The 23,578-nt window shown below is 39.5% G+C and overlaps 3 protein-coding genes across 3 annotated transcripts; 2 read left to right on the top strand and 1 right to left on the bottom strand.

Annotated features, from left to right (window-relative positions):
* The first annotated feature begins 9,698 nt into the window (after positions 1-9,698).
* Positions 9,699-12,102, top strand: hs3st1l2 (heparan sulfate (glucosamine) 3-O-sulfotransferase 1-like 2). The gene is made up of 2 exons (XM_020937953.2): positions 9,699-9,968; positions 11,437-12,102. Exons 1-2 carry the CDS (start codon positions 9,699-9,701, stop codon positions 12,100-12,102), a joined length of 936 nt encoding a protein of 311 aa, XP_020793612.1.
* A 5,437-nt stretch (positions 12,103-17,539) lies between these two features.
* Positions 17,540-19,789, bottom strand: LOC110172082 (histone H2A.V). The gene is made up of 5 exons (XM_020937901.2): positions 19,633-19,789; positions 18,627-18,704; positions 18,434-18,547; positions 18,221-18,350; positions 17,540-18,081 (listed from the first exon to the last, which is right to left on the bottom strand). The coding sequence occupies exons 1-5, from the start codon at positions 19,633-19,635 to the stop codon at positions 18,020-18,022; spliced, it is 387 nt and encodes a 128-aa protein (XP_020793560.1). The 5' UTR covers positions 19,636-19,789; the 3' UTR covers positions 17,540-18,019.
* A 522-nt stretch (positions 19,790-20,311) lies between these two features.
* On the top strand, positions 20,312-23,212 carry LOC110172100 (transcriptional activator protein Pur-beta). Its single transcript, XM_020937921.2, is given in 2 exon segments — positions 20,312-21,072; positions 21,074-23,212. Coding segments are annotated over 2 exon segments (909 nt in total). The 5' UTR covers positions 20,312-20,344; the 3' UTR covers positions 21,255-23,212.
* Positions 23,213-23,578: the final 366 nt, after the last annotated feature.

Genomic DNA, 23,578 nt, shown 5'->3' with positions numbered 1-23,578 from the left:
AAATGATCTGTTCCTGTTTAAAAACCCAGTGGAGCACTTCCTCTATGTGGTAGAACAGAGTGTTTTCTGTTTGAGAGGAGAACACAGCCTAAATATGCAGGATTTGTGTATTAAACATGTGTGAATGAAAACAAAAAGCAACTCCAGGTATGTTTTTGATGAGGAAACATTATAACATAGATCAGAAAATACTGTAATATGGGTCCTTTAATGTGATATAAACATCCGTAAAAGCACATTACATTGAGGTTTGCTTTCTTAGGAGTATAAATTGAACTGAAATGACTTATTATTTATTCTAAAACTGCCACAATTCATATTTTTTAGTTTTTGCTTTTTTAGAGGACCAAATAATCTCTTGTTATTGACAAGTCTCTACTAAATGACATTTTACTATGGCCTGATAACAGAACAATCAAACACCTATCCCGCTTTGCTCTTTGCCCTTAACTTGAGAGAAACCGTCTCCATTTTACTGGGACCCTCTACAATATTCATTTCCATCTCCACTTAAGCTTAGACATGGCACACCCACACATGTTTGGGTGTTTAATGGATGACCCAGATCTCGTGAGCGACTGAAGACGTGTGGAAAGGGGGGAGGGGAGAGATGGAGAAGTGTTTTGTGTAAGTGAATAAGATGATGAGGGGTGAAAAGATGGTAGGCCTGGGTTTTTTCTAAAGGGTCCAATTTGAAAAGCGGCAGGGGGGTGATGGGTAATCGACAGACAGAGCTCAGAGAGGGTCGGGCTGTGAGGGATGTGTGAGTGGAAAAATGAAAGGAGGAAAATGGGGAGGGAATTAGAACTTGGACTTGAACTGAAGACAAAACCTGTTCATCCAAATGATTATTCAGTATTTATGCAGATATTGGCAGTTTAAGTTTTAAGATGGATATTGTTTAAAGTCAATTTAAAGGGCCCGTATTATGCTATTTTCTGATCTATGTTACAAAGTTGTTTCCGCATCAGAAAGCAGATGGGGACTTGAGTCTTGAGAGTTGAGCCATTGTTTGGATGACTTGAGACTTAGAGATGCACTGTGTAACTTTTCTGGTGCTTCTCTCCATGAAGCTATTATTGCGTTTCTTGGAGTGTTCCACAGTATGGCATTACACTTATTTATCTCAAGCACAAGAAAGTGATGCCACAAACCCAAGTTATAGGATCAGATCTGTGGTGAAGCAATCCCACTCACAGTAAGAATGCATGGTTTTAAGTAAATAAAAACACATGTAATTATGTAAAGGCAGGATTGATAGTCCATACTGTGGAACATTCAAGATAAAGCAGTAATATCTCCATGGAGACAAGCAAGTGTCAGACCCCCCACCAGAAATGTTACACTGTGCACCTTTAACTTGATAAAATTGACTTGAGACTCGACTTGGACTCAAAAGACAATGACTTAGGACTGGACTTGGACTTGAGCCCCATGACTTGACTGAGATGACTTGATGCTTCGCCTCAACAAATTGTGTTTTTAGAAACTGTTGATGCTTTTGGTGCTTTTGGTACAATTGATGCTTTCGGTGCTTAATTTTACAGGAAGAAACTGGAACATGTCCTTCCCCACAATTTATTTTTTACTATGGGTGTAACAATAACTGCAATATTATATTGTATCATCAAATGTCTTACAATGATATTGGGGCTGTCACAATACATTTGGTTGAGTTGAGTACATGACAAAATAACTGTTATTAAGTACTTTTATGTCTTAATTTGTTGAATTATGACAGTAATGATTTTCACTCTAACAAGTACCCAGTGCTAAATTTGTGCATGGTTGAGAAACACAGCTGTAAACCACAGACTAAACTGCAAAAGCAGACCAGTGAAAAAACAGAAGGATGGAAAGAACTGAAGAAAAAAGGAGAGGAGACACAGCGTGTTTATCTGTCTCCTGCAGCCTCTGCCATTTCACAGCCCCGGCAAAATCTCCATGCCACCCCCTACCAGGGACAATCTTCCTCTTAGCCGCATGCACATGTTCCCTCTGTACCTGAGGCTCCCTCCTGCTCCGGCGCCACTCCGAGCCCTAATCCGCCCTCTCCCCGCCTCCCCCAAAATACCAACGCTTTGACTGAGTTTGTGTGGGGCTGCACAGACAAAGACAGAGTCACAGAGACTGCACATACTTCACAGTGAATGTTACATGAAACCAGGGCTACCATAAGAAGAATTTTTTTTGGAGGAGTGTCTAAATATCATTATTACAGTAGAAGAAAACTTATTTGGGGGATAATGTGTTGCTATTGCTTACAGTCATGATATTTTATGTATATTTCACAATAGAGACTAAAATGAGTTTTATGAGATGTCGATGCTGATTGTTTGAAATTGACTGAGAAACTGATCCTCCACCTTAAGTGTTATATAGTACACCTTTAAGTGCCGTAATATTGTCAATTTTCATGAGCAATATATCCATAATAGGCAATGATATCAATGTTTTGAGCCAGTATTGAATCGTGAATCCTACCTTGTGATTCAGAGCCCTGCAGGACTAAACAGCTTCTGCCTTCACAGACAATTGCACTCCGCTGCTCTGTTTCTTCCTTCTCCCATTCGTCTGTTTTCTCTGGTGTTTGTCAATATGGTAAATTCATGCATCATTGACAGCCCTGGCTTTTGTTCTGGATTTCTTCCTCTCTTTGTCCGTGAGGGCTGATAGGAAACACAAGGAGCAATCAGGAGGGACAATAACAACTGAAAATGATGAATGAAAGCCTCATTGAATTGGCAAAACTTCAGATTCTGATTCAGATGAAGGAAAATGAAGAGGAATATGTTTTGGCATTTCAAAATTAGGAAGGGACAGTAGGCCTGCCACGGTAACATTTTGAAGTGCGATTATAAAGTGTAGATAATAACCGATAATATTGAAACCAGACGATAAAGCAGTATTATCCCCCAAAAATGTTCTACAAGAAAATGAAAACTGAACCACAAGCTACCCAATCATCAGCCTTCACACTGACTTTCAATAGGCCTACAGTTTCATTCTAACAGTAGCGGTGAAAGTTGAGGGTGTGTGTCCATCCTTCCTAAACTGTCTCCTTTCCTATTCTCAGATTAAAAAGTTAATTTAATGGAGACAGTTCAGGCGAGGAAGGTGTGCAGAGCTGGTGTTTTATTTATGAGCAGCTGAGAGCGTGCTGCAGGGCATCCCATTAGCACTGAGCTGGGGTTTGTTACAGACAGGGACCCAAACAGACAGGTGCAGAGACAGGAGCAGACTGAGGGGGAGTTCAGGGTTAAACAGGGCAAAAAGAGGTGAGAGAGAGGGTAAAAGAGGAGGAGAAAAATACATTTTTCACAATGTCTAAGGTCATACTCTGCACTGTGTATTCATAAAGCATATTTAATTTCAACCTTTTTCTACTGTTGTACAAAATAGATTTAAAACTAAATTTAAACACGCACTAAACTTTTCTGGTCAGGGGTTCACCAAGAGCTTGTGCCCATGGAAATGTTATTAATTACTTGAATTAATGGACATGTATGGCAACAACTGTCTCTATCTCCATGAAGACAAGATGATGCCACCAGGCCAATTACAGGTCATATCTGTGGAGAGGCAACCCAGTTCAAATAAGAATGCATGTTTAGGTATTCATCACAATAAAAACACCTGCAAGAGAATATATGCAAGTTTAATGCCATACTGTGGACCATTCCAGACCTATGACAAGTTAGTATGGCAATCAGTTTTGAGTCATTTCTAATTTTATTAAAAGATCTGTCACTCTAAGTATGCCATTTGGAGGCAAACTAAAGGATCTATATTACTCTATTCTGTGATCTGTGTTATAATGTTGTGTCCTCATCAAAAACAGTTGTTAACACACAAATTCTGCATATACAGGTTGTGTTCTGCTTTCAAACGGAAACAAAACTCATCAAACACTTCATACTCCTTCACTAGAATAATTTCGTTGATTGCAGCCTAACCAAAAGTATAGTAAAAGTAAAGGATAGCAGGTAAAAAATGAAAACTACTGCTTCACGAATGGAGCATTTCCAGCTTTGGAGATTATTATTAGACAGACTAACTCACTTACTCAAAATCTGGGTATGTTTTTAATAAGGTGACATTATCACATGACTTAAAGCTCACACGAATCCATTTTGTGTAATGAAGGCCCTTTAAATGACAGTAAGTAAAAGTCTGTATTGTTTAGGTGCAGAGAAATAAATAGTGAAGGGAGGGTAGGCCTATAGGTGAGTGTAAGGGTGTAAGGGTGTGGGCAGATGGGGTGAGAGGACCTGACAGATTGGGAATACTCACAGCACAGAGACACAAGGGACTCACACAAGCACTTAACACAAAACATCAGCTGTGCTCTATGACTGACTTCACAGTTTGACTTCCTAAATGAAAACATAACTGCACTCACGGGATATTCCTCTTAATAAACAAATGTCACAATAGCATCACTTCCTACTCTGACGAATTTCACGTGTAAGACATGGGATAGTGACTTAATGTTAGAAATGCGGTATAGAAGTATGGTATAGATATAGTAATGTGCCCTCAGCAATGCTCTGCAGCTGTACAGTAATGAGCTCATACAACAGATGGACTAGAAGAACTATGTACATTTGCATTGCATACATCATGCTGAAGACAGACTTGCTTTTTGCCTGCGTACTACTACTGAAGCATATGGAGTGAATCATTCTTAACAAAGGCTAGAATTGGAGCTAATTCTAATGACCAGATTTTCAAAATAAAAAACTAGGACATCCCCGGTTTGAGTTGGTTGGTAATAGTAAAATTGTGAAATGAGTGCGCAATTAAGGAAAATTGTTCTGTACTTGGGGCACTCATGGCTAACATGTGAGTCAGTACAGTCACATTTTCTTTGTGTTTTGGCCATTTTAAGCAGCTTCTCTGTATTTTACCTAAACAAATTACAATTTATGCCTCTATTTACTGTTGGCAGGTGTCAAATTGCTTGAAAATAGGGACACCTGGGACATTTCTTGTGTAAAACTGCGACAAATTATTGGTTTTGGATATATCTGCAGGGACAAGGGACACAGGGCTCAAAACTGGGACTGTCCCAGGTAAATTGAGAGGTCTGGTCACCCTATAGACAACTTCTGTTCAAATCATGCTGGGGGTGTACGTCTATGTATTTCTGTGGCAGAATGTTTTATCAGTTACCATGGTGACACATGCACACATTAGCAATAACTACCAAAAAGGTTTAGATTGTCTGAAAACTGAAGAAAAAACACAAAATGGATTTAAACAACATATTTTCAAGAGTCTGTGATCGATATGAGAGTTCATGGTCCTGTTTAGGAGTTTGATTAACAAAAAAGGAGAGAGTGACTGAAAAAGTGTAGGCTAATGCTAGGTAGCTTTTGATAGTAATTTTGTGTGTTTAAGCCATGGATCTATAATAAAAACTGGATAAGGCATTACCCTTCTGTCCCGGCCCAAGATCGACTAGTGGCCGCTCCATCAGTACTCAGGAGCTTGGGCCTAGAAAGAAATTCTCCCATGAGCGCAATGCATTTTTTGGGACTTGAAACTGCCCGTGTTTGGCTGACAGGGCATTGGCAGCTTTCAAAAAGGCTGAATTTTGTAGGGATTCTTTTCTATTTTTGCAGCAAAAAACGTTTAAATCCTCAAAGCTCCTAAAAGTTAGCTTTTTATGGGTTACCCTAGTCCTGCTCTAGGTCCAACCAAATCAGATCTTTCTTGTTAGACTGTGTTAAAATAAAACTCCGATTATATCTAACTTGAGTAACAGCTTCTGACAGAGTAGTGCTTTCAGTTAGCGTCACGTACCCAAAGGAAGTTGATGACACAAGCTCCAAAGTATAAATTGCACAACTTTAAAGGTCCTGTGTTGTTTAATAGGATTAGGCATTATAAGTAATCTAAACCCTATCAGTCATGTCAACATTCTAATGGGATTGTTATTGGCTCACTGTCATGCGAATGACCAAATAAACTAAACAAAAATGATGAATGATCATAATAACATTTTGTTCAGTGCATTTGAATCTACTTCCTCAAAGATGCTGAGGTCCATATGACGCCATCATCTCCAGGCCGGGGGATAGAAGCAGGAGGTCGGGGGCATGAGCTCTCCCTAAAGGTGCAATTAGAGCACAGCTTCAGGAACAGGCAGATACTCTCCTGTTCTCAGCACAACACTGTTACAAATTAATAAGTCTGTCACATGAAGGCTACAACAACAACAAGAGCCAAGAGGTTTAGACCACATCTTAACTATTGGAAAGTATACAGAAAACAGCTGCCTCACCACAGTGACCAGGAAATACTAAACTGACATATCACTGTCATCAGCGGTGGATAAAGTACTCAACTTTGTTACTTAAGTAAAAGTAGAGATACATCTAGTAAAACTATTGAAGTACCTGTTTAAAAATGTCCTTAAAGAAGAAAAAAAAAAAGGTTTTCACATTGATTTTTTCTAACAATTAAAGCGTAGTGATAATGAATAAAAATGTAGCTGCTTTAAGTGATAAAATTGATTTCTAATTTTTTCTAGCATAGTTGTGTATTTGGTTTGTGCAAAGTTGGCACATTCTCTGCTTATTCAAATCATAAAGAAAAGTAGTTTTACTTTTCAGTCCAGATCTATAATGTAGTGGAGAAGAAAGTGCAGATACTTTCTGCTCTCAAAATACTTTAGGCTTTCAAACAAAGTGTAAATAAAAGTATGTAAGTACCACAGTAAATATATAAAAGTATCCACAGTAAATAAATTACTTAAGTGAAGCACAGATACCTAAAAGTTTTACTTAAGTATTGTACTTTCACTGTTGTATTTTGTTACTTTCCACCACTACGTTTATGAATAATAGCTAGTCTCTCACCTCTTACTTGGTCTGTGCAATCCCTGTGTCATCCAGGCAGGATTCATGAAGGCCTTTCAGTCATGTTTAACCTCTTTTGACAGTCCTAAAAACAGGAGAAAGGTTTAAACAAGAACATACAGTAATACACACAGTACACTGAGGACAGGCAAAACTATTTATAAAGTACAAAATATTTTAGTTTTTTTTTTTTTTTTTTAATCTTTGTAATATCTGATTATGCCTAGTTAAAGATGTAATAAAGGCTACAGATCAATAAAGAAAATTCAAAACCATTCACAGTTTTTTAAGGTTAGGGCCAGTTGGTATGCTGACTAGAAAACTTGACTTAAAAAAAAAACCCTCTTTATTGATACTTCAAGTTACACTTAATGTGACCTTTTTTTAAACACAATGTGACCAGAAAGAGCTGATTTTGTTGGAACTACAGCAGGTGAGATGATTTGTGTGGTTAAAAAAGCCTCTCACACATAAAATTACAATCACAAACAAGCAAGTAAGTTTTTTAGTTAGTCACTCTCACCTTTTGTTGAAGATCAAACACCTGAACAGGACCATGAACACTTGCACTGATCCCAAGCTCCTGAAATAGTGCTGTTTAAATCAATTTTGGTATTTTCTTGAGTTTTCAGACTCACATCTTAAAACTTTTTAGACAGAGTTTGCTAATGTGTACAGTGTCCCCATGGTAATAGCTGAACATTCTGCTAATAGAGATGCATGTAGAACACCCCCAGCATGACACTGAAAAGTATAAATATCTCATAACAGGAGTTTAACTGTGCTCTCATTAGAATTTTATTATTATTTTTTATATAATGCATGGCTAAACTCTTTCAAAACATTGCAGTAGGCCATGTATCCCTCTTCATTTAATTCAGTAAAAACAGCTTAGATCTTCTCAGATGGGGTGGTGCTCTTTGGGGACGACCTGAGCCTCAAAACAGCATTAATTTTACAAGCGTTGCATCCGCGTCTGCTTCAGCTGGAAATTAATATTTAAACATGTTCTGGCAATAATCACGCTGTGGGCCTACATTTTGAGTTACAGACTGTAGTGCTTTGACTGACACTTTGTAGATGGCATGTATGTACAGAGCAGCTCACATATGGGATCATGAAACAGCAGAGCACAAAGCAGCTGGTCCACACTAGAGCCTTGTCAGATAAAAGACAATTCCTCTTCAGTCTCCCCACTACGGGAAAATATTCACTTCTCCCGATTTACTTCAAGAATCCGATTGGCTGAATAATTACCAAAGACAATCAAGACCGTTACTGATAAAGATACAGTGACAACTTTTTTTTAAATGGCTGACAGTAAAATAACAAATTGCAAGTTGTTAAAGGCCATGTAAATCAGTGTATCATTCGTTCATTTGTTTTTCAAAATAAAACCAAAAATAAGAAAACAAAAAAACTACTATTTTCTTCATTCGTCTCCAAAACCAAAATGAAAAGATGGATAATGATTTGATTTTTCAGTTTTCAATTTTGTGTTTAAATGAATAATGGAAAAAACGGATAACGGCCCTTTCCCATTTCTGTGACAAACTGTGATGCCGGACTGAATCAGAACTGAACCGGGACTGAACCAGGACTGAACCAGGACTAAAACAGGACTAAACCAGGACTGAATCAGGAGTGTCAAGACTGGAGTTGCGCCCATGTAGACTGTAGGGTGATCAGGACTGAGGCCAGGACCAGACTGGAACTAGACCAGGACTGAGACCAGGATCAGACCGGGTCCAGACCAGGATTGAGACCGGGACCAGGACTGAGACAGAAACTGAGACCGGGACTTAGACCGGAACCAGACCAGGACAAGATCAGGACTGAGACTAGGACTGAGAATGGAACTAAGACCAGGACTGAGACCAGGACTGAGACAGGTTTAATCCTGGTTTAGTCCTGGTTTAGACTTGGATTAACCCTGGTTCAGTTCTGGTTTAGTCCTGGTTTAGACTTGGATTAGCCCTGGTTCAGTTCTGGTTTAGTCCTGGTTTAGACCTGGTTTAGTCCTGTTATAGTCCTGGTTCAGTCCTGGGATCAGTCCTGGATCAATCCAAAAGTCCGGCATCGCAGTTTAAGTCACGAAAATGGGAAAGAGCTGTTATCTGTTTTTTCCGTTATTCATTTAAACACAAAATTGAAAACTGAAAAAAACTAATAGTTATCCGTTTTTTCATTTTGGTTTTGGAGACAAATAATGAAGAAAATAATATTTTTTTTGTTTTCTTAGTTTTGGTTTTATATTAAAAAACGATACACGGATTCATATATTACGCTATTGTCTGATCTATGTTAAAATGTTGCCCTGCATATTTAGGCTGATTTAAAAAACACAGTTTCAACTTATAATGTATCTGTAGCTGAAATTATCCACATGATTCTAGTGACGGGAGTTTAAAAACATAGTGGAGCACTTCCCGTGTTACCACATGACATCACCAAGTGGAACAGGGTCTTTTCTTTTTAAGGGAAGCCAGCCTAAATATGCAAGATTTGTGTGTTAAACACGTGTGAATGAAGCAAAACACAACTCCAGAAATGTTTGTGATGAGGAAACATTATAACATAGATCAGAAAATAGCGTAACAAAGACTCTTAAAATAAAATATCGCAATAATATCATTGTTGCGTGTTTTTCTCATATCGTACAGCCCTAGAGTGGTAATTCTCAGGTCACATGTTTCTGCTGGAGAGTGATAACGTGTTTCTCTCACAGGTGGTCCAGTGAGGTGCTCCCTTCGTGGCCCCCTGCTGGTGGACAACAATCTGACAGCTTCATGAGTGTGTGCTGATTGGCCCATTGAGTTTGTGAGAGGCACCATGCTGTGGACCGTGCTCCTCGCTCTGCTGGTACTGGTGCTGCTGCAGACTCAACTGTCGGTGTGCCTGAGGGAATTACGCTCCGGGAGCTCTACCCCTCACACCTCCTCCTCCTCTTCCTCCTCCTCCTCTTCCTCTTCTTCTGCCCTGTACAATGGCACCCAACAGCGCCTGCCCGGGGCCATCATCATCGGTGTGAGGAAAGGAGGTACCCGGGCTCTGCTGGAGATGCTCAACCTGCACCCAGACGTGGAGGTGGCAAAAGCTGAGGTAAAACTACAGGCTCCAAACCTAGAAACTTCAGGATAAGTGGGAAAGCATAAAGATGAGAAATGACCTAGTTTTTCAAAATTATAATAGCGTGAGGGCCTGGTCTGCACACATCATCAGTATTCAAATGCTTCCTATTGAGTTGTTAGGACGGTATAATACAAACATAAATGAAACTGGGATGCCATTAGCTAAAGTTCCATTAAAGAGCAGTGTCTGGCAAAAGGCAATCCAAAGTGAAGAGTTCATTCTGCTCTCTGATTGAACTGGTTTGAGTTAATCAATCAACTGAGTTAAAGATACTCTATGTAACTTTTTTGGTGGTCCAACACTTCCTTCTTTTTTCTATGTATGCTATTTTTTTGCTTGTTTCACAATACATTGTAATCACTGTAATTGAATTCATATAGAAAATAGACGAGATATACTGATCAGCATTCTAGACAAGATAGAACATCTCTGTGGATGCAAGCAGATGGCAAACCCTTCACCAGAAAAGTTACATAGTGCACCTTTAAATGGCTTACACAAACACAAACACACTTATATTATACTTTAAATCAGTGTTTCGCAAACTTTTTTCTGAGGACCCATATTTTACATGTCACAAAGCTTCGTGACCCAAGTCAATAGGCATTATTCGTAATTCACAAAATAAAGGTGGATTTGAACATCATTGAACATTAATGAGGATATTTTATTATTCGTGTCTCTCTAGACAATTAGTATTACTCAAGTTTTGAACAATGAAAAACAGTAAATGAACAAGCAATGAAAGGTATCCAGAAGTCGCCTATTTCTATATAGTATACTGCAGAGTCTATCTGTATATAATATATTGCAGACCTACATGCAGATTGTGACATGGCGACCCCAAAGAAATCTCCTGTGACCCACCTAAGGGTCGCAGTTCAGTCTTTGGGAAGCAATGCTTTAAATTACTTTAAATTAGTAAGTGACAACATTTCAGTTGTTGTCACCTAAACCAATAATTTATATAGTTACAGCTGAGGACACAAATAGATAATACTTGAAATATTAAAATAATAATCATGCATATACTGTACAGAGTCTGTATTATGCTATGTTCTGATCTATGTTATAACGTTGTATAAAAAATACCCAGAGTTGTGTTTTGTTTCATTCACTCATGTCCACCTTGTGATGTCATGTGGTAATACAGGAGTGCTCCACAATGTTTTCAAACTTCATAAACCTTCACTAGAATCATTTGAATGATTTCAGATGTGAAATTGCTACTGAATTAAAGGTAAACGATAACTTGAAAACTACCTATGGGTATGCAGACAGTCTAATAATCCAAGATTACTCAAATGTGTAAATGAAACAAAACAGAACTCTGCATATATGTCTGATGAGGTAACAACATTTTAACATGGCCTGAAGCTCCCAAGAGTCAGTTTAGCATAATGTAGGACTTTTATTTTGTGCATCTTGTGATTGTCAGGTTCATTACTTCAACGTGGAGGAGCACTACCATCGTGGCCTGTCCTGGTACCGCTCCCAGATGCCCTTCACCCTCCCCAGCCAGCTCACTGTGGAGAAGACCCCCGGCTACTTCTCTGCCCCCCTGGTCCCTGCTCGAGTGTGGGATATGAACCCAGCCGTGCGCTTGCTCCTGATCGTCCGAGACCCCGCGGAGAGGGTGGTGTCCGACTACACCCAAGTCCTCCACAACCGGCTGACACGACACAAGCCCTACCAACCTCTGGAGGAGCTGTTACTGCAAAAGGGACACATAAACCCTAAATATAAGGCATTACAAAGGAGTCTATACTACCAGCATTTGACCCGTTGGCTGGAGGTCTTCCCCCGAGATCAAATTCACGTTGTGGACGGCGACGCGCTCATTCGAGACCCTTTCCCAGAGCTCAAAAAGGCCGAACACTTTCTACAACTGGCTCCAAAAATTACCCCCAGCAATTTCTATTACAACACAACTAAAGGTTTCTACTGTATGCTAACTGCGGGACATGATAAGTGCCTGGATGAGTCAAAAGGCAGACCGCATGCCCCGCTAAGCACCCAGGTGTTCAAGAAGCTTTGCCACTACTTCAGGAAGCCAAACAAGCTGTTCTTTGAAATGGTGGGTCGGTCATTTTCCTGGTGCTGATCCAGGAATTTTGACTAAAGACATTTGGGAATATTGCTAGACATTCAGGGTTGCAGTTGTTGAAACCATAGACTGTATAAAGAAGTGGACTAAGGGAGTGAGACGTCACATAGCGTCCAGTTGCATTCAAATGAAGCTAATGACAATAGCAGTCCTGGGGTGAATTTGGAGCCAGTTCCATATTAGAAATAGGAATTTATTTACAGACAAAATAGCAAAATAAAAACATTATGTAGTGCAGGTTAATATGAACATTTTAAGACCAAAATGACGAGGCTCACTGCAGCAGTTACAGAGAGAGGGGTGCCAATTTTCAGTGTAAAGTCAATTGGAAGCAGAGTCGATGGAGGCACAGTCTATGGATGAAAGTGTAACTTATTTACTCAGGTTTAAAAGTGGCCAGAAAAGAGAACTTTAGATGGCTGCAATGCAAATCTTTACAATGTGATCATTCAGGTGCCTCTATGAATGACATGAACATAATGACACAATGCCATAAGTGTTGACTGGAAGTGCAAAAAGTGTACAGAGAAACATGGATTAATAAATGTTGCACTATTTGGACTATCATAAAGGTGCACTGTGTAACTTTTCTAGCGGAGGGTTCACCATCTGCTCATCACCAAGGAGATGTTATTATGATTCATATATGCCCTCTTAAAATCCTTTCAAATACAACTGTGAAAACAAACAATAATGTAACTAACTAATTATTGCTTGCTAGAAATGTTGCACAGTATTTCATTAAACTCATCTAACTCAATGAGGGCAAGAATGTGACACCACTGGGCCAAGTTACAGGACAGATTTATGGAGAGGCGAGTCCACTCACATAAGAATTCATGTATTTCAATGTTTTCTTAAAGCAATAAAAGCACCTGTAACTAATGCAAGACACATTTATTGCCATACTGTGGAACATCAAAAAGAAACGGAGGCAAGCAGGTTGCAAACTCTCCACCAAACAGTTACACTGTGCATCTTTAAATCTACCAATCAATTTGGGGTCTTATTTTTGTGGGGTACTAGAAGTATTTTAGCGTGATCATTTTGTTTACTTCGGATTGGCAATTCACTTATTATTTTTTGTTACTCAATTTGAAAATAGTGTTTTGCTTTTGTTTGTTTTTTGCTTCCAAGGCCAGTACATTGGTACATTTGTGCCTGTGATTTTTGTAAATTTTCAATAAAAATAGCTCAGCCTTAACTCTCTTTGTGTTTGTACAGTCTTAATGGGTAAAAGGTAGGGTAAATGTTTAAAGGGCCCACATTACTCTATTATCTAATCTGTTAGAATATTGTTTCCTTGTCAGAAACATACCTGAAGTTGTATTTTGTTTAATTCTCTCATGTTCAACACACAAATCCTGCATAATTTGGCTGAGTTCTTCTTTCAGACACAAAACATTCACTTCACTCTTGTGATGTCATGTGGCAATACAGTTCCTATGCCTATTACAACCCTGCAGATTATCCTTATGTACTATGACCTTTCCTCGTTGTCCAATAATGTACAAAAACATACTTATAATTAAATGATATGCCTCTTTAGATGAATAAGGGGGCATCCTCCACACAAATGGGCAAACAGATATTTCCTGCATAGAAGTATATAATTGTAAGACTAAAGGTCCTGTCTCCATCTCCAAAGCTCAAAATGCTCTGTTCCACCTTGTGATGTGACATGAGATCATTTTTTATATTAACATAATAAAAGGCATAGCACATTAATAGGCTAGTTGGAAGATTATTTGTCATACAGGTATCTAGTTAGTTACTTCATTATGATTAATTAATTCAATATAACTCCTTAGATTGAATTACAATTTTTCAGATGGTTTTCCGGATCCACCAAAATCTTTCCCAGTTCTTTTACCCTAACATATACAATTAGTCAGGCAGTATTCCTGACAGGCAGTTGTATACTTAAGCTAAGACTGTCAGTGCAAACGTAGCTGTAACTAACATTAGGGTTTACTGAGTTTTAATGCGACTCATAACCTGCACCTGTCAGACACATAAAGGAGCAGTTCTAAGAGGAGGCAGCTATGTTAGATGGAGTTGTCCTCTGTCATCTTAAGTTAACATGTTCTTTACATTCAGGATCAAAGGAAGCCCACGTTTATTTTCATCATCAACTAATTCTTGTGTAGGAATTACCACAGATTTCACCAGCGCAGCGGCTACAAGTGTCTGCATACATCTGTCAGCTTAAATCTCTGTATGTGGATTAATTTAGGGCATGTGTAGGCTATATGGGCAAGATGGGCAGAGCAAATCAAAGCATTTTTTTTCCATTCAAAGATACACAAAGAAAAACCTACTTCTTACAGAGCATATTTCTGATCTTTGTTATAATGTTGTCTCCTCATCAAAAACATACTTGGAGTTGTGTTTTGTTTCATTTACACATGTTTAACCCTGCATATTTAGGCTGAGTCTCTCAAACATAAAACACTTTGTTCCACCTTGTGATGTTATGTGGTAATACGTGAAATGCTCCACTCCATAGGCCTTCCTTCACTAGAATCATTTGGATGATTTCAGGCCTGGAATTGTACATCTCTACTGAACAAAATGTTGTTTAAATGCTGTTAACTTGAAAACTACCACTTCATGGCATCACAAGGAACCAAGCATTTTGAGCTTTGGAGATGTAGACAATAAAGTATCACTCAAACATGTGTGAATGAAACAACTTCAGAGTCAACTTCAGATATGTTTTTGATTTGAGTAACCACATTATAACATGGCTTAAAGCTAACAAGAATCTATTTTGCGCAATATGACTGACCTCGAATAACTTACAATAAATACTACGCAAATGTTGCATCAAGTTTTGTTTGAGTCTTATCACTTAAATCTTATTATTATTTGTTACATTCCACAGACTTGTCATATTAAGGTTACTGCTTCAAGTCCCTTCAACTGACATCAACCACGTGTTTATGGTTGAATCATAACTTTAGTTTATTTATTCCCAAGACACAAGACAAAGAAGATGCTGAACTTTGTCCCAGTAAGTTTTTGATGTATTCCAACTCATACTTGCAGTGGTAGATATAAATTAAACTAAGCTAAATTACTTTTTGAATATATTGTACTTTAATTGGTTGCTGAGAAATTATCCATTCACTTGTACTTGAATACTCAGTACTTCAGCTTACTTGTTTCCCTGTAGAGAATGGAAGCTGATGGCTGACCTCTAGCTGTCACGCTCTGAATGTTCTTGAGAGACTGTTCACTGTAGACAGAGATGTAAGAATAAACAAATGGTCTGGGCTCTTTGAAGATGTGAGGCCGCTGCAGCTTTTATGTATTTCCATGGAGACCCCAGCTCATGCAAACAATATATGCAACGCCACAGCCAATCACCTTCATCTATGGAAAAATCATGAAGTCACAGAAGTTTAACAAAGGGAAAGTAACATCTTCACCAAGGCTGCATGGACAATTACTCTGCAGGCCTACACTATACCCAAAATGATGGTGAGATTTCTATTCTAACTCTGTATTAGCCTCTATGCAAATGAGTCCTCTTTTCTGTTTTTGTACATTAATTGATAATAACCAGAGCTGGAAATGGGAATTAGCTTTAAGTTAAAACAAGAAAGATCTGTATTAAATCATTAAAAGATGCATGAAAGGTGCCCTTTTGCAACTTTTAGAGGGTTCACCACCTGTATTTTCAGTTTTACTGCCTGGAATGTTCCACAGTATGGCATATAACAAGTCCATCTCCACTGAAACAAGCAGGTGATGCAACCAGACAATGTAAAAGGTCAGATCTGTGTAGAGGCAAGGCCAGTTAAGTCTTAGAGTAAGAATGCATGTTTTAAGTTTAAAGCCTGTTGAAAGCAATAACATCTCAAGGTAGAAGAGCGGGTGGCACAAAAGTTACATAGTGCACCTTTAAATTACGAATGACCTTTTAAATAGATCAAAAATAGTAAACTAAGCAGTTACTCAGTTTCATATGATTTCTTGTCAGTGAACTGAAACTCGGGCATGGCTGTGATATTTTTTCGACACAGAGCTTTTTGTTCCTGTTACCCTTTGAGATGATGTCTTCTGATGTCTCCATTTCATTTGCAGCTCATACAAATATGATCTCACACTGACACTGAACTGCAAAGGCAACAGGGGTGACAAGTCAGAAAAATGGCAAATTGTCCTGAAAATGTAGTGCTTTGACACAAAAAAAAAAAAAAAGTGCGACCGATTATAATTATTTTTTTATTTTATTTAAGTTATCTAACATCAGCCAAATTTAGCTTATGCAATGTCATTAAAGAATACTGCGTGGTAACCAGTAAGTTACACAGAAAATAAATTAATACATAGGCCTACCTGATAAAAAAAAAAAAAAAAAAAAAAAGAATTAGGTTTTAGAAGAATAGACGGATTCATTTTTATTGAAGAATGAAAAAGAAAAGAAAAAAACAACAACTCTCCACTTGCCACGCTGAAAATTAGTATTAAACATAAAACTTTTGAAAACGAAGTGTGCCCAAAATCTTGCTAATGCACGGGAACCATGGTGGGAACAGAGGTGCATGTAGCCTTTTGTGAATACAGGTAAACAGGGATAGTCTACCCCCTGGTGGGCAAAGATGAAAACAACCTCCTCCTGACTCGAACTGTACATGATAACAGGTACACATTATAAAATTAAGACTTAGAACTTACGACCTTTATTATATTGTTACAGTTAACAGTGCTGCAGAAAGATTAAGCCTCTGAAATCTTATGTTTTTTTTTACTCTTAGAGCTTAATTAGAACAATTGTTTTGTTCCTAAGGTTTGTCTTCCATTCCAAGTACCCCCTTACTTGAGATTATAAAGTTGTCAAATAAATCTGTTGAATTTTTTAGCAAATTACTTATTACTACTATTTACTGTTTTAACTATATTCATGTTCAAGACTATGTAAAAGGTGTGTATTGCGCAGCTTTTCTGGTGGAGGGTCCACTACCTGCTCTATGGAGATGTTATTGCTTTCCTCGGAATGTTTCATGGTATAAAATTAAACATATACATCTAGCACTTATTCATTACGTGTGTCTATTCCATTTCTATACTCAAAAATACAATAACTCCTTCTGTGAATAAATCTGAATTGTAAAGTAGCATAGTGCTGTAACCCGCTTGTCTCCCTCATGACAGGGAGACCACAGTAATCTATACTGTGGAAAATTCTAGACAAAGCAATAACATTTCCGTTAAGACAAGCAGACCCTCCACTAGAAATGTTCTGCAGTGCATGTTTAAGGATGTAAAATGTCCACAAAGAAAATTGTATATTCAAATACCAATTTACTTCCACCTTAAATCTAACATCTTTCTCAGAACTTCTAAATGTCAGCATACCCTAGTGGCTCACATATTCTTGGTTGGGGAAATACTGACATAAATAACCCACTGTAGAAGAAGACAATTTGAAAAAGTCATGTTTTAATACAACACTATTTTGTGCAGTTCAAAATATTACAGTAAAGGTCAAGAATAAAACAGAGCACCATTTCATATTTGCCATTTTGTTCTTTCCAAAAGTTTCATTTAAAAAGTTTGTATTATAGTAAATATTGTAACACAAAAATAACCACAGGAACAAGTTCTGTATATAAAAATGGTTTAACAATTTCTTTCAGTATAAAACATTACAGAATTCAAAGCCAATCAAACAAATTCACTGTCAACTGAAATGATCATGAACTTCCCAGCCAAACTCTAAATGACATACAAAAGGATTGCGATTAAAGAGGTTTCTGTACTTTTTTTTTTTCTAAATATGGGAGTAAATAACAAAGACTAACAATCACTCTTTGCTTGCTAAAATAACAATAAAAAAGGACAAAAGTGAAAACTCCTGGTCCAATCAAACACCAAGCCCAAATATTTCTGGTCAATGTGGCATCTACACAGTCTTCTGTTGGCCCTTCTTCCCAATAAGGGATTTGTGGATGTGGGGAATGACACCTGAAAATAAAGTTAAACATTTGGTTACAAGCAATACACGTACACATAAAAAAACAATTTTATTTATTTTAAACCATATTTTCTGTGACAAATTTAAACATAATACTAAAATATAACGCAATAAACAAGGTCAATTTACCTCCTCCAGCAATTGTAGCTTTGATGAGGGAATCCAACTCTTCATCACCACGAATGGCAAGCTGCAAGTGACGGGGAGTAATACGCTTCACCTTCAAGTCTTTGGAGGCATTTCCAGCCAACTCTAGCACCTACAGAAAAGACAATGCACAACAAACATTAGAAGTAAATCAAGGGATAATTCTACCAGTATGCATAATTTAGAAGTGCTTACTTCAGCAGTGAGGTACTCAAGGATAGCTGCACTGTACACAGCTGCTGTGGCTCCAACTCGACCATGGCTGGTTGTGCGGGTCTTTAAGTGCCTGTGGATACGGCCCACAGGAAACTGATACAAAAACAAATACAATGTGTGATGTTAATGACAAGAGCAGCACAATGTCTGCAAAGGATGTGTTCAACCTTACCTGAAGACCAGCTCTCTGTGAGCGGGACACTGCCTTGGCCTTGGCTTTTCCACTGTCTTTACCTGCTTTGCCACCAGCCTGAATTAAGGAGAACCACGTCAAAAATGCATCCAATAAATGAGTACACCATAAAAATTGTGACCATATAGAAAAATAAAATAACAAAAAGGTGCTTTATATACTGGGTAACACGTCTTCCTGTGAAAACACTGATGGGACCCCATGGACGGAACAGGCGGGCCATATGCCTCAGTATTTACTTATGCCCCGTGTAACTGTCACTTTCCCGCCAATCAAATATAACAGTGTTAGCGTTAACAGTTCAGCATGCAACACTATTCATCCAATATAGTACTAACATGTGTCTAAAATTAACCAAAAAGATCAATCTGCATCAATATTGATTTTGAAGTATGGGCGTCTGTCATCCAGGTGCGTCAAGAGCTGGTCAAAACCAAAACAAACCAGCGGCGCCGCTTTTAAAGCTCCGTTTTCTACAAAAAACTTTATCAGCGAATTAAAACGGAACATGTTAAAGTTGACAGTGTTAAGAAGAGGAGGCATTGTCCATTTCAGTCCTTTTGACGAGCAGTTAAAATGAAAAAGTTACACATCTCGACATAGCGCTTTTCCATGACCCACAGGAAAGCATTGAAACGGCTAAAGTTAGCTTAGCGTGCTAATACTGCTAAACCACCAAGAGGAGAAGCTGCGAGCGTCAAAACAATGGACAATTTAATACAGTGCACGGGTGTATCGGTCCGTAACAGTACCCGAGATAACACAAAACGGCGCTAAAACTGCATTTTTATCTGAACATGTGATAGCAATTGAACCCGTGCTGATAACGACAGGAGCTAGTTCCATGTTAGCCCTTTAGCTACCATTGTAACTACACACCTAATGTTAAAATACCGCTTCAAACCAAAGCTGTCGTTTTGGGGAAACACTTAAAACGCAGTGCAAGCTCCAATGACAGTTTTACACATGCTGCGGGTGCACATACCATTTTTTCGCTTCGTTATTTGATTGAAGAACCAAATCGATGGCCAACAATTTCGGCTCCTGAGAGCAAAGAAACAATAAACCTCTTTGGAAATCTTTTACATGCAAACCCTCGTGGAGACCGTATTGACCAATCACAATCACGGTTCTTGCTTCGAATATTAGATCTAACCAATCCGCGCACACTTTACACAGCGTGCCCATCCCCCACCAGCTCACGGCGGCTTTAGCACGAACCCGGCCTGTAGGCGGGACAGTGCGGAGTGTCCTTCCAGGGGCTGCACAAAAATGTCAAAAATACATTAATACCTGTCTTGTCATTGTGCTTCTGCTGCTTAATAAATATAATTAACGTATTCTGTACAAGTGTCCATTTTCTGTGGGCACTATTTCATTACATATGTAAAAAAAAAAAAAAAAAAAAAACCAAATCATATTGTTATTAGATTTCAATAGATACAGTATTGAACTCCATAACCCCATTACAGTCGCAGACACTTGTGGACTCCAGCAGCGTATAAATGCTATTATATATTAATTATAGACAGGGAAATAAACCAATCAAAGCGCAAAGTTGTTCTGCTATCATTAAACTGACATTTCCCTGGGCCAATCGCACGGCTCTAAAGCGCGTCCGGTTTCCTCCGTGGGCTCGGCAGGCTCAGGGGGTGGGGGTCAGAGAAACGCAGAGAGACGGGCTGCTGGTGGCGAAGATGGCGGATGGGGACAGTGGCAGTGAGCGCGGTGGCAGCAGCGGCGGTGGAGGGGGTGGTGGCGGAGGTTTCCAGCACTACCAGCGGGAGTCGGAGACCCAGGAGCTGGCCTCGAAGCGGTTGGACATTCAGAACAAGCGCTTCTACCTGGACGTGAAGCAGAACGCTAAAGGCCGGTTCATTAAAATCGCCGAGGTGGGTGCCGGGGGCTCCAAAAGTCGACTGACCCTGTCCATGTCAGTGGCGGCGGAGTTCCGTGACTACCTGGGGGATTTTATAGAGCACTACGCCCAGCTGGGGCCTAGCACTCCGGAGCAGATTGCTCAGTCATCCGGTGGGGATGACACCGGGCCTAGACGGGCCTTGAAGAGCGAGTTCCTGGTGCGGGAGAACCGCAAATACTACCTCGACCTAAAAGAAAACCAGCGGGGCCGCTTCCTCCGGATCAGACAGACCGTAAACCGAGGCCCGGGGTTCGGAGTCGGTATGGGCGGCATGCAGGGTGCTGGCATGCAGGCCGGGCAAACCATCGCTCTCCCGGCTCAGGGCTTAATTGAGTTCCGTGATGCCCTCGCCAAGTTAATAGACGACTACGGGGGAGATGAGGAGGAGCTGTCCGGTGGCGGAGGGGCCGGGGGTTACAGCGAGCTCCCCGAGGGCACCTCCATCATGGTGGACTCCAAGCGTTTCTTCTTTGACGTGGGGTCCAACAAGTACGGAGTGTTCCTGCGAAGTTAAACCCAGTTACAGAAACTCTATAACTATCCCGTTTAAAGCATGGAGTAAGTTTGGAGGGGCGTTCAGTCGCTACGCAGAGGAGATGAAAGAGATCCAGGAGCGGCACCGGGATAAGATGTACGAGAGGAGAGGCGGAGAGGAGTCCGAGGGGGACGATGTGGACGACGACTGAGCCAGCGCTGCTGCTCGGGAGGAAGCTGACAACATGATGCAAAGCCTGGAGATTAACAGAAAGAGAGGAGCGACTTATGTGCATGACGAACTTTAAAAACAACGGAGTTAATTAAAAGTATAATTGACTGAAAAATTTACTGTCTATATAAGAGAATGATGTTTAAGTGTAGGTGGATGTTATAGATAAGTGAGTACAGACTGCAGTAGTCAGCTCCTGTTTAAGATTCCCCTTAATTAAATAATATATAAGTATATATGAATATATATGATTGTCCGTTTGATAACCTCAAGCAGCCCAACAAATTAAGCTTGACAGTGCTGGAGACAGGATGCACTTGGTCCCACTTCCTGGTTGTGCAGTGCTAGAACTCACCTGGTGCAGGACAGGTGTAGGATGGGGGCTCTATGGGAAGACAGCCCCCCTGGCCCATCACCATGGCTGTTGTGTGTGTGCTTTTCTGTCCTATTGTCTCACCTGGACCAGCCCAGATCAAACCCAACCCACAGAGCCAGCTTGAGGAGGGCATAGGGCATGGCAGGGCACCCACATCCATTATGGTGATCTGTTACAAGCACACTGCTCATTTGGATTTTGAGGACAATCCAAAAGAGCTTAAATGGCCCTGTATCCCTTGTCACTCCTCCCTCGAGTGTTGATGTCCTGTCCCACTGCTTTAGGGTGTCTCAGGGTTGCCGTGTCCCTCCTGTACCTAGGGGTCTGTCTTCACCTGAGCGTCTCTTGCTTGTGTCAGCTGCTGTTATCTGGCTGGATGCGGGCCCATGTGTTTTGTGACCTCAATGACCTTAGTCTCCGATGGGCAGCAGGTCTCTAGCATTGGTCTCCAAGAAAAAGCTTAATGTTGCTGGGCTTGAGCGACAGTCTCCAGGGAACTGGCCTTGTTGACGTACATAGGGTGCACCATTTGGATCCTTTAATCTTGAACTCAGACCAATAACGACTGAAGCAGATTCAGTCTGATTGTAAGAATTTAGGTGCTTTTTGGAAAACAAAAACCCATCCGCCGGGTGCTATAAGGAAAGAAAAAGATATATATAACTTACTGGAAGAGATTTAGTTACAACAGATCAATTATAGATAGAATTATTTTTCAAAAGAGATTTATTGCAATATGTCTTAGAGATATAAGACATTTATTAGATAATGCTGCCTAAAGTGGCTTATTTAAAACACTAAGCTTGGATGCAAATGTCCAGGGTAATATTTCATACCTGCTTTTTCCTAACATTTCTGTTATTCCTTAGAGGAAGTAAAAAGAGTACACAAATTGATAACAGTATGTTATTGCAATTTCTATTAAAACAAATATGACTTCATTGAAGTAGTTTGTCAGCAAACTTTCAGCACTCCAGTTCACTTTACAAAGCATCAAGTTGTCCCTTGTTTCAGTCCACCGTTCATGTCTCTCACTATACGGCTTTACATCAGTTCGATGCAAACATAAACATCGCTACATTTAGTCTGTAGTGTTCCTTTCCAATATGGTCATATTTTTGCATGCCTGCTCCTGCGCCGAGCCGCCTTGTGTTTTTTCTTTTGCATATTCTGATTGCTGTATGATGGTATTTATCCAGTTGGAGAGCGGTTTTAAGATTTCTTTATGTATTGCATTGGAAAGTTTATTCTCAGCCTAATAAAAGCCACAAAGTTCCCACGCTTTGGGGAATGTCACGTTCATTGTCCCGCTTCCTTTGACACCTCGTTGAATTTTACTTTAGCCATGTTGACACAGCAGACAAATGCCATACTAAAATATACACCTGGGAGCAATATCTTTCTTTTCTATTGAAGTATATATGATATTACACATACAATTGAACTTCACCCTTCTTCCTGTACTGTGTTATGTGAAATGGCAGCTGTTTCAGTCATGTGTGTTCTGCTGTAATATTCTAAAAAGTTCCTTTCAACGAGAAATAAAACTATGTTTTTGCTCAGGAGAGGTGTGATCTTTGCAATCAACATTGACACTAGATACAGAACTGTTGTAGAAGTTAAAATTAAGGATTAAAGAAAAATTAGATGAGGCTAATCAGAACAGATAGTTTCTTCTGCCCGTATTACACAATGTTTCTATGATATAATGTTTCTTCATCAGAACATTCACACATGTTTAACACACAAACCCTGCATATTTAGACTTATTTCCACCCTGTGATGTCATACATTGTGGTAATACAGGAACTGCTCCACTGAGTTTTTAAACTATACGCCTTCACTATAATAATTTAGATGATTTCAGGCCTGGAATTTCTTTACTGAACAAAAGGGAAAAGGTATTTATTCAGTTGAAATCACAAGGT

This window comes from Boleophthalmus pectinirostris, unplaced genomic scaffold (genome assembly GCF_026225935.1).
Source record: "Boleophthalmus pectinirostris isolate CB_2022bp ecotype Guang Dong unplaced genomic scaffold, ASM2622593v1 HiC_scaffold_4, whole genome shotgun sequence".
NCBI lineage: Eukaryota > Metazoa > Chordata > Actinopteri > Gobiiformes > Gobiidae > Boleophthalmus > Boleophthalmus pectinirostris.
The sequence above is the reverse complement of the archived record's forward strand: the minus strand, read 5'-3'. Positions and strand labels throughout refer to the sequence as shown.

Excerpts from the sequence above, each read along its gene's own strand:
- hs3st1l2 (XM_020937953.2), top strand. The coding sequence starts at position 9,699 with ATGCTGTGGACCGTGCTCCTCGCTCTGCTGGTACTGGTGCTGCTGCAG. Across the intron at positions 9,969-11,436 it reads TGGAGGTGGCAAAAGCTGAG|GTTCATTACTTCAACGTGGA; the intron begins GTAAAACTACAG and ends TGTGATTGTCAG.
- LOC110172082 (XM_020937901.2), bottom strand. Across the intron at positions 18,351-18,433 it reads TTGAGTACCTCACTGCTGAA|GTGCTAGAGTTGGCTGGAAA; the intron begins GTAAGCACTTCT and ends TCTTTTCTGTAG. Across the intron at positions 18,082-18,220 it reads AGCTACAATTGCTGGAGGAG|GTGTCATTCCCCACATCCAC; the intron begins GTAAATTGACCT and ends CTTTATTTTCAG.